The sequence below is a fragment of the Bos grunniens genome, chromosome 5 (genome assembly GCF_055505025.1).
Source record: "Bos grunniens cultivar Pamir isolate PY7600 chromosome 5, Bosgru_T2T1.0, whole genome shotgun sequence".
NCBI lineage: Eukaryota > Metazoa > Chordata > Mammalia > Artiodactyla > Bovidae > Bos > Bos grunniens.
Window position 1 is genome coordinate 72,707,599 of NC_141169.1, and position 10,463 is coordinate 72,718,061.

Genomic DNA, 10,463 nt, shown 5'->3' on the forward strand with positions numbered 1-10,463 from the left:
GAGTCTGCAACCTGGAAGGGAATAAAGCCAGGTTTCACTTTTTAAAATCTTGGATTTATTCCTCTCCCTCTTCTGAGAAAAATGGTTGCATTTTTTAAAAAAGGCATATCTACTCTCATTAAAACTGGGGCTTGAAAGATGTTATCAGAATCAGGAAATGAACTCAATCAACCCCATCCTTAAGACCAAGGATATTCTTGTTTACACCACCCCAACTAGAGTCCACTGGACCCCAATTCATCTGTCTTGGGAAGATGTGATGAATACATTCTCCCCACTTTCCCTATTCACATCCCATCTTTTTTCAGAGTTTGTTTGTGCCTGAAGATCTTATTCTCTGTGCATTCTTCCGTGTAAAGAATTTTCTGTAATTCACCCCATTGGCTCTCTCGGGGGCTTCCTTGGTGGCTCAGTGGTAAAGATTCCACCTGCAGTGCAGGAGATGAGGGTTCAATCTCTGGGTCGGGAAGATTCCTTGGAGGAGGAAATGACAGCGCACTCCAGTATTCCTGCTGGGGAAAATCCCATGGGCAGAGGAGCCTAGCGGGCTACAGTCCATAGTGTTGCAAAGAGTCAGACACAACTGAGCAACTGAGCATGAACACAAGGCTCTGGCAAGCCTATTTGTACTACTGAAGGGGCTGAGGCAAAACTGGAACTTTCCCCTGCCAATAATAGAGGGCTAACAAATTGTGATCATTCCTCTTCTTGAAACATGAGGATGAATTCAAATATTGTATTAGAAAAAGTGGCAATAGCTGCTGTAGCATAGTCACCTATAACTCTCAATAGCTGAACAAAGTGTTCACAAAAACTCTGCAAGGGTATTTCTGAAAAAAGAGTGAATCTCTTTTTAGTAGTAAGAGAACCAGAGTCCTTCCTTGTTGTGGATGGGGATCTTCTTCAGCATGTGCTTCCAGGTTCTGCACATTCAAAGTGGCAGAGGAGAAAAGAAGATGGATGGGAGTACATGGGAGAAATCTGTGGCGAAGTCTTCAAAGTGACTCCCATTACAAGTGCCAATACTGGAAGCCAGTTGCATGGTCCCTACTAACTGCAAGATGAAGAGGATTTCCATATGAAACCAAGATGAAGGAGAAGCAGTTTGGGGGAACAGGTAGCCAGTCTCTGATATAGAGATATACATCTATCCATATGTATAGATATATTCTGTATGTATATCTATATTTGCCTTAGTAGCATGTCAAAGCCAACATATGTTAAGAAAGACACAAGGCTGAGTTTAGAGGTAAGAGAAGTAAAAAGGGAAATTAAGACACAGGAGCTGCTTTTTCCCTACAGAAGTTATTTTCCAATATGTTCATATAGGAGCCGCCACTTAATTGCTTTATGAGACAATGAAGACACAAGTAATGTCCCAGAACTATCCAAGGTGGGGAGTCTTGTGAAAAACCCTCCAGTGACTAAGCTCCCCAATGATTAGATCAGGATAAGAAAGAAACAGAACTAAATTTCCAACTTTTTCCAACTACCGAAGAGTGTAAAGAGAATATTGCCTTGGTGGATCTATCTTATTAAAGTCCTGGTTGGCTGTTCCATTCCCCCAACAATCTTTAAAATTTCTGGCTAGTTCATTGTTTGCTCTAACTATTATCAAGATGTCAGACTAGCTGTGGTGTTGGCTTTCCCTGATCTTTGGATGCTCATAACACTATTTTGACAATGGCCTGGGCATGGGCTTTTCCACCTACTGCTCAAAATAAAGTCATCCCCTCTCCTACCAGTCCTCCTAGCCCTCCCCACTCCAGCAGAACTTCAGGCCCAGAGTTAGGAGTTAGATGGAAGCAGCCTCCGATAAAGAAGCCATAGACTACCACTGTTCTTAATGAGGTTCATTGAACTTTTTAAATAAATATTTCTTAGTTTTTTTTGTACTTTGATCATTTCCCAAAGTTGCAATTTTTGTGTGTGGCAATTTTGCCCCGTTTTATTTTTGCTTTTTAAAGAGAAGATTGTCAGGCTCTTTCCTCAGCTATTTCCAATGTCTCATTCTCAATTAATTATATTTTTATTAACTTAGGTTCACTTTGGCAAGCACAGAGTGCCTGGTTGGCACACACAAGGATGTCAGTAGATTGATTATTATAGAAAAGCAAAATGTCTCAGAAAATATAGATAGTAAGGGAGACAAGCAGAAGAAAAATCTCCTGGGCTCTAAAGTAGGAGAAAAATGTTTATTATTCTATATTTAGCTCCAGTTTTATCCACTAAATCACTTCCTGCCCTGGGCTAGTATCACAGTCTATAAAATTATGGATTTAGACTAGAGGAAATGGGATAATAGTCCATCTCTCATATTTCTGTTATCCTGGAAGAGTCAGAGATGGGTTCATCTCTAACAAACAAAGTTCGTCAGCTTAATAGTCCCAGGCTTGGCCATCACAAGAAGAGATGACTTCCAGATATGGGTGGACAGAAATATTTCACTTTGAATGTCAATTTGTGAGCTTTCCTGGCATATTTAAATGTTTGACTGATCTGGTTAAAAATTAACTTTGACTTCAGCTTCAGGAGACCAGAAAATCAAATACTGAGAAAAGAACAATCTATTAAGTCATCTACCATAAGCTTTCAAAAACAAGCAGGTGATCAAGTTATAGGACAGGTGAGGAGGTGGTCAACGAAAGCACTTCAATGCCTGGGGGAAGGGGAAGAGTTGGGTCCATGAACATTGCAGGTAAGTTTTCTTATTAATATCTACAGTAATTAAATTAACCCATTGCACTGGTAGATAGCACTTTCTAAAGCACTTTAGTCTCCCAGCATGTGATTTATATTATTTTTTAAAAATTAGAACATCTCTGGAAGGCAGCTGCCTATAATGCTGGACAAAAATAAAGACACTTTTTCAAATTTGCCAATTGGATATTGCAAAGGGAGTATAAGGAATAGAAGCTAACGGGGGACAGGGCAAGACCTTTGCTTTCATTATGAAATCAATATCAAATCATTCAAATTAAATCAAGGTCATTATGACATAAATCAGGGATCTCCAACCCCCGGGCCATGGACCAGGGGTAGAAGGTTCAGTGTGTCATAAAGGGGACAATATAACAAGTGCATTAATAGGAGCAAGTATAATGCAAGCATATTGATCTTATCAGCTTGATACTTCAATGTGGAATGAAGGCTACTGCACTAAGTAGAAGGTTTAGGGTAGTGGGAAGTAGTAGTTGGCTGATTCAGTCTTTGGTATTTGTCGATTCATTCACCAACAAACAGCTACTCCTTATATATCTTCTGGTGAGATTACTCTCACCAATTGTTTAAAGATCACTGCTAAACAGATGGCAGGAGGCTCTGAGTCCATGAGAGGTTTGCATAAGATTGAAAAGCAGCATTATTTCATATAGCATAAATTAGAAGATTTTTTTAAAAATTTCATTGTGTTCAACGTGAAAGTATCTCAGTTCAAAGTGCTTCCTGATATTGTCTGGATAAATCACAGCATTGTTGCATGTAGTACTTCATGGAACTAAAGATCGAAATAATATCAGTTTCTTGGAATGGCAAAACCATCCAGCCAGTTGACAAAATTTGTAGCACAATATCTTTAAGAGAGTCTGATCCATCTCCCAACCTATCTGAAACTTCATTGATTTTTCTTCTGATCCAGGTTTCTGGATTTTAGCTCAGTTTGTCCTCTTACTTGTGGCCAATGTCAAGTCTTCAGCAGACTCTGAGCTGTGTGGACCTCGTGGAGCCCGAGGACCTCCGGGACTCAGTGGTCTTCCAGGGCCACCTGGTTATACAGGTAAAAAAAATTTAATGGCTCTCTTAGCCTCCATAGTGTCTCTTTGGTTTCAGTGTTCATAGATTCAGTGAAATCTTCCAGGTGATCTGATGAGAATATTGATCATTGAGATAAGTCATTTTTTGATAACGAATGACTATGGCCTCTTTTTCTCAATTCTGTAGAATCCTAAGATTCATCTACTAAGACAGCCTCCAACTCCCAAGAAATCTGTATGCTCAAACAGCTGTTCAGACACACTGGGTGTGCAGTGCAAGTTGAGACATAGGAATACAGCCCCATCTCTAGAAGTGTAGAGCACTTATGTTGGCATCACATGGGGCAGGTGTAAGCTGAGATTCGTCCAGTGATACCACAGGCATATGAAACAGCAGATACTTTGACATCCTGTTCCCTTGTCATCTGCTGAGAAGTACATTTGGTTAAGCTCCCATGGAGATCCCATCCGCTTTGAAGACTTGTATTCAACTTCTAAAGCAATGGTTTTGAAATCTGGTTGAGCATCAGAATCACCCCCAGACTTGTTAAACATGTAGGTTCCTAGTCTCCATCCTCAGAGAGTCCTCTAGAAGCCTGCAGTGTAGACTAGCCCTGAGTGACTGGGGGACTCTGGTTGGATGGCATTCCATAGCTGTTCTGATAAACAGGCATGTTTGGATACCCCTGTTCAGAATTTCCATTTAGTCCTGCCATAGTGTGATCCTTAGATTTATCTGGGTAACTTCCAATAATGATCCTCAATACTCAGCCTTATAGTAAAGAAAAGACATGGCAGAACATGTCTAAAGACCCATTCATATACTTATTCATTCAATTACTCACGTACTGAACATATTTTGAGTGCTAATTTTATAAATGATGCTGAGTATGACATTTAGGAAGAAACTTAAGTACGACTCTTGTTCCCAGTTTGGATGAGGCCGTCACTTAAGGAGAGGATTATAATTCTTTGTGGTAATTCTTTATAACTATGGGAACAATGAATACCAGATGTGGTACAAGGAGACAGAACTTTTCCAAATCTAGAGGAGAGAGGCGAGCCTTCTGGAAGCAGTGATGCTTGAGCTAGGCTCTGACCAGTGAGAAGAAAGTAGTTGGAAGGGCAAGAAGCATAGAAAGGAGAAGTAATTCATTTACTATGCAAAATACAAAACCTTAAATGATATCATTCTATTTTCTGTTTATTTTGGAATCTAGGACCCATAGGTATGCCAGGACTAACAGGGAGACCTGGGCTTCCTGGACTGGTTGAGAAGTGCCCACCCCTGCCTCAGTCTGCCTTTTCCGTCAAGCTGAGTGGGCCTTTCCCAGGACCCTCCCAGCCCATTGTCTTCCAGGAAGTTCTGTACAACCATCAGGGCCACTTCGACCCCGCCACTGGTGTGTTCACCTGCAGCGTCCCTGGTGTGTACCACTTTGGCTTTGACATTGAGTTGTTTCAGAGTGCTGTCAAGGTGGGTCTAATGCGGAATGGCACCCAGATCCGGGACAAGCGAGCAGAAGCTGGGGATAGCCACGAGCAGGCTTCTGGAAGTTCCGTCTTGGAGCTGGAGAAAGGGGACAGGGTCTGGCTGGAGTCTAAGCTGGACAGAGAAGAATCTGAAAAAGGAACTACTCACGCTGTGTTTTATGGGTTTTTGCTCAATGGAAATTAAGACAGCTAGGGGTAACTGCATGATTCTCTCCCTCAAGTAACTCTGAATTTAAGAAAAGAAGCTTCCTACATCCCAAATGTTTCATCTAGAACTGTTAAATGATGAACAAATCACTAAAACAGTAATGGCCAACTTGGACAAAATGAATGTACTACCAATTGCTGAGACCAATAAAGATGCATGGTTCATCAATTTATCAATATTTTCTTGTGATTCCCAAATTTCAAGATCCTGGGTGGCACAAAGTGGGTGAAAAAACAAAGTGAGGTAGGAGGCTGCCCAGCCAGGTTGCTGTTAAACACACCAGGAAAACCCCCATTCAGCTCGTGTTTTGCTTACCCCCACCCCTCCTCCCTGGTGGCTCAATGGTAGGTAAAGAATCCCCCTGCCAAGGCAGGAACTGTGGGTTTGATCGTTTGATCCCTGGGTCAGTAAGATCCCCTGGAGAAGGAAATGGCAACCCACTCCAGTATTCTTGCCTGGGGAATCCCAGGGACAGAAGAGCCTGATGGGCTACAGTGCTTGGGATCACAGAATTGGATCATGACTTAACAACTCAACAACACCCCACCTCACCCCCAGGGGACAAAAACCTCACTGAAACTCTCAAATCCATTTTGGGAATTAAGGATGTAAATATACAAGTAAATATCTCTGGCAGAGATAGCAAGTTTGCTTAAAATACCAAATGAAGATGCTTCCCATCAAATGATCGCCCTAAAGATAATTGGATGAGTGATAGTGCATAAGGCAGAGGGTCAAAGATGGAAGTGAAGGAATTTCTGTGGCTTCATAGTTTTCAGATTAATAATTAATTTACTTGAAACTGCTACTTACTTACTTACCCAATATCCCTTCTACCAGTTTCTATTTTAGCTAATTTTGTTCACATTGCCTCAATGAACCCAGTTTAAAAAAAAAAAAAAGTAATTTTACCAGCTGCTATTGCATTCAGGGTGGCCACAAAAAAACACTATCCTTCCTGGTGAGACGTAAATGCATGGTACTTACAGGAGTCTTATTTAAAAGGGATTTGACTCAACTGGCTTATGTTTTTGGCCTTTGATCTCTGCCCTTTGCTTTCTCCTTTTCTTCTATAAGGAATGAAGATGCAGTTCTTACAGCTGCAACAACCATCTTCCAGGCATTGAATCAAAGCCACATAATCCATGGTTGAATAGGAAGATAAAAGTAACAATGTTTTTTGTACACTGACATAAGTCATCTTTATGCTACTGATGACTAGACTTTTAAAAGAATATTGGGGACTTTCCTGGTGGTCCAGTGGCTAAGACTCTGCTCTGCACTCCCAATAAAGGGGCACTGTATTCAAATCCTGTTCAGGAAACTAGATCCCACACGCTGCAACTAACCATCTCGTATGCCACAACTAAGACCCGGTGCCAAATACATGAATTAGTATTTAAAAAAACAAAAGAATATTGACAGGTTTCTTTTTATTATTGAAGTATAACTTAAATACAAATCTAAAGTAAAACACAAATCTAAAGTAAACTGTTTAATTTTATATGCATACAAGCATGGACCCATCATCCAGATTGATACATAGAACATTTCTGTCATCCCAGAAGTCTCCTTGGTGCCTTTCCCATCCACAATCACATCTGCATCATTGAATCTATTTTTCTGACTGTTGGCATCATTTATCAATTATCTTTGCCTATGCTTATGCTCAGGAGTGCAGGAGAAGGGGACAACAGAGGATGAGATGGTTGGCTGGCATCCTAGAGTTTGAGCAAGCTCTGGGAGTTGGTAATGGACAGGGAGGCCTGGCCTGCTGCAGCCCATGGGGTTGCAAGGAGTTGCACACAACTAAGCAACTGAACTGAACTGATGTTCCCTCTCAGTTGCTCAGACGTGTCCAACTCTTTGCGACCCCATTGACAGTAGACTTTGAAGCTCCTCTGTCCATGGGATTGTCCTGGCAAGAATACTGGAATGGGTTGCCATTTCCTCCTCCAGGGGATCTTTTCAACCCAAGGATTGAACCCGCATCTCCTGCATCTCCTGTATTGGCAGATGGATTCTTTATCACTGAACTACCTGGGAAGCTGTCATCTTTGCCTATACCTGTACTTTGTATAAATGATATAATCCAATATAAAATGTTTTGTGTCTAGTCTTTTTTCACTCATCATTATGTCTGTGAAATCCATCCAAAATGTTTCATTGAATGGAAATGTAGTCTTCCATTACAAATATGCCACCATTTATCTATTTGTCTACTCTTTTATCTACTCTATTTATCTAATCTACACCATTTATCTACTCTTCTGCTGATGGATATTAGGGTGACTTTGTGATTGAGACTCAGTTTAATGAACATTCATTTCAGTCACTCAGTCGTGTCCGACTCTTTGCGAGCCCATGAATCGCAGTTCGCCAGGCCTCCCTGTCCATCACCAACTCCCAGAGTTCACTCAGACTCACATCCATCGAGTCAGTGATGCCATACAGCCATCTCATCCTCTGTCATCCCCTTCTCCTCCTGCCCCCAATCCCTCCCAGCATCAGAGTCTTTTCCAATGAGTCAACTCTTTGCATGAGGTGGCCAAAGTATTGGAGTTTCAGCTTTAGCATCATTCCTTCCAAAGAAATCCCAGGGCTGATCTCCTTCAGAATGGACTGGTTGGATCTCCTTAATGAACATAAGATCCATTTAATAGAAGAATCACAGATCCAAAACAGTATCACTTGTGCTAAAGCTCATGATACCAAACTTAGATTTAATACCTAACTTAATTGTAGTTTTGATCTTCCTTCAAAATGTAATCTTAATCAACCAGTTTGGAATTTTCTTGTCAGCACCAATGAGGTAATATGTCACGTAGGTTCTTTCCATCCTGCAAAGGAATGGGTCAATCCATATGATGAAGTTTTCACCATTTCCTTCCCTCCAAAAGACATTGTTCCCTAATATTTTTTATATTATGTACCACAGCTTGTTCATCCATTCATGAACAGTGACTCATTGGTTTGGGGCTATAACAAATAAAACTATCTGAAATATTTATGCACAGGTTTTTACAGAAATATGCATTTTCATTTCTCCAGGATAAATACCCAGGAGTGGGATTGCTGGTTGTAGCTTTTAGCATACATATCCTGTACATGTCTTATTAGACTTTTACACAAGTATTTCATTTCATCAGAGCTATAATATATGGTATTGTGTTTTTCATTTCTATTTGCAATCAGTTCACTGATAGTAAATAGAAATATGATCGATTTTTGCGTGTGTGCTGACCTTGTCTCCTTTAATCTTGTGTAACTCACCTTTAACCTTGTGTTACCTTGTGTAACTCACTAATTAGTGCTAGGAGTTTCTCTTGTAGAGTCCTTGAAATTTTAACATAGACAATTGGGGCAGGTTTATTTCTTTTGTTTCCCGAATGGCATGCCTTTTATCTCCTGTAACTGTTTATTACAATGGCTACAACATCTAGTCCTATGTTGAAAAAGAGTGAGGGCAAATGTACCTACCTTTTCCTGATCTTTGGGAAATGAAATTTCATGGATACAAATCTGAGGAGTCAGCCTATGATAAGTTGAAAATATATATGCTAAACGTTACAAAAATCATACTAAAAAAAAACACAATAAAACCAAAGGTATAGATAATAACCCAATAGTGGAGAGAAAGAAAATGTATATATATATAATTTGTATAAGGAATACTACCCAACCATAAAAGAGAGTGAAATTTTGTCATTTGCAGCAACATGGAGTGACTTGGAGGGCATTACAGAGAAAGACAAATGCTGTATGATATCACTTTTATGTGGAATCTAAAAAATACAACCAACTAGTGGATAAAAAAGCAAACTCACAGATACAGACAACAAACTAGTGGTTACCAGTGGAGAGAGGGAAGGGGGTTAAGAAAAAGGAAAGGGTTATTATGGGATTATATGAAATCATGTGTGTGAAACTTTTGAAAAATGTAAAGCACTATAGAATCTAGGCCTGGCATGCTGCGATTCTTGGGGTCGCAAAGAGTCGGACACGACTGAGCGACTGATCTGATCTGATCTGATAGAATCTAGAGAATCTTTCATTAGATTAAAAATAAGTAAAAGTTTAAAGAGCCACTATAACCAGTGTACATGCTCTTCAATAGGAAATAGTTATATTAAGCATAGGCTATTCATGGTGGTGGTGGTGGTTTAGTTGCTAAGTTGTGTCTGACTCTTGTGACCCCATAGACTGTAGTCCACAAGGCTCCTTTGTCCATGGGATTCTCCAGGCAAGAATATTGGAGTGGGTTGCCATTTCCTTCTCCAACAGGATATCCATATGTATATGCAATACTACATACAAACAATAGAAACTTGAAAAAAAGCAAAACTAAATAGAAAAGTTATATGCATATGTGTATGGAAAAATACAAAAGGCCTAACACCACAGAGTGAAGTAAGCCAGAAAGAAAAACATAAATACAGTATACTAACGCATGTATATGGAATTTAGAAAGATGGTAACGATAACCCTGTGTACGAGACAGCAAAAGAGACACTGATGTATAGAACAGTCTTATGGACTCTGTGGGAGAGGGTGGGAAGATTTGGGAGAATGTCATTGAAACATGTGAAATGTCATGTATGAAACGAGATGCCAGTCCAGGTTCAGTGCACGATGCTGGATGCTTGGGGCTGGTGCGCTGGGAAGGCCCAGGGGGATGGTATGGGGAGGTTGGGAGGGAGGAGGGTTCAGGATGGGGAGCATGTGTTTTTTTTTTTTTTTTAAATAAAATTTAAAAAAAAAAAAAAAGAAAGAAAAAAAAAAAGTCAAAAAGGAAAAAAATAAATAAATAAATAAATAAATCAATAAAATGTTTTAAATTCTCAATTATTCCAGAAGTTCATAAAAGAAAAAGAGGGTACAAATAACACATAGAGCTTCTGTCTGAACATCAGCTGGCACAACTTCACTCTGGTTAAAAGCCAACTGAGGTCATTGGCCTCAGACAGGCAAAAAATTAAATATTAAAGAATATTGATTTATTAGAACAT

At 39.9% G+C, this 10,463-nt stretch overlaps 1 protein-coding gene across 1 annotated transcript; it reads left to right on the forward strand.

Moving 5' to 3' along the window:
* The first annotated feature begins 391 nt into the window (after positions 1–391).
* Positions 392–5,622, forward strand: LOC147372400 (protein HP-25 homolog 1). Its single transcript, XM_086401197.1, has 3 exons — positions 392–2,698; positions 3,638–3,775; positions 4,973–5,622. The coding sequence occupies exons 1-3, from the start codon at positions 2,656–2,658 to the stop codon at positions 5,428–5,430; spliced, it is 639 nt and encodes a 212-aa protein (XP_086257323.1). The 5' UTR covers positions 392–2,655; the 3' UTR covers positions 5,431–5,622.
* The last annotated feature ends 4,841 nt before the right edge of the window (positions 5,623–10,463 follow it).

Excerpts from the sequence above, each read along its gene's own strand:
- LOC147372400 (XM_086401197.1), top strand. The coding sequence starts at position 2,656 with ATGCCTGGGGGAAGGGGAAGAGTTGGGTCCATGAACATTGCAG. Across the intron at positions 2,699-3,637 it reads TGGGTCCATGAACATTGCAG|GTTTCTGGATTTTAGCTCAG; the intron begins GTAAGTTTTCTT and ends CTTCTGATCCAG. Across the intron at positions 3,776-4,972 it reads AGGGCCACCTGGTTATACAG|GACCCATAGGTATGCCAGGA; the intron begins GTAAAAAAAATT and ends TTTGGAATCTAG.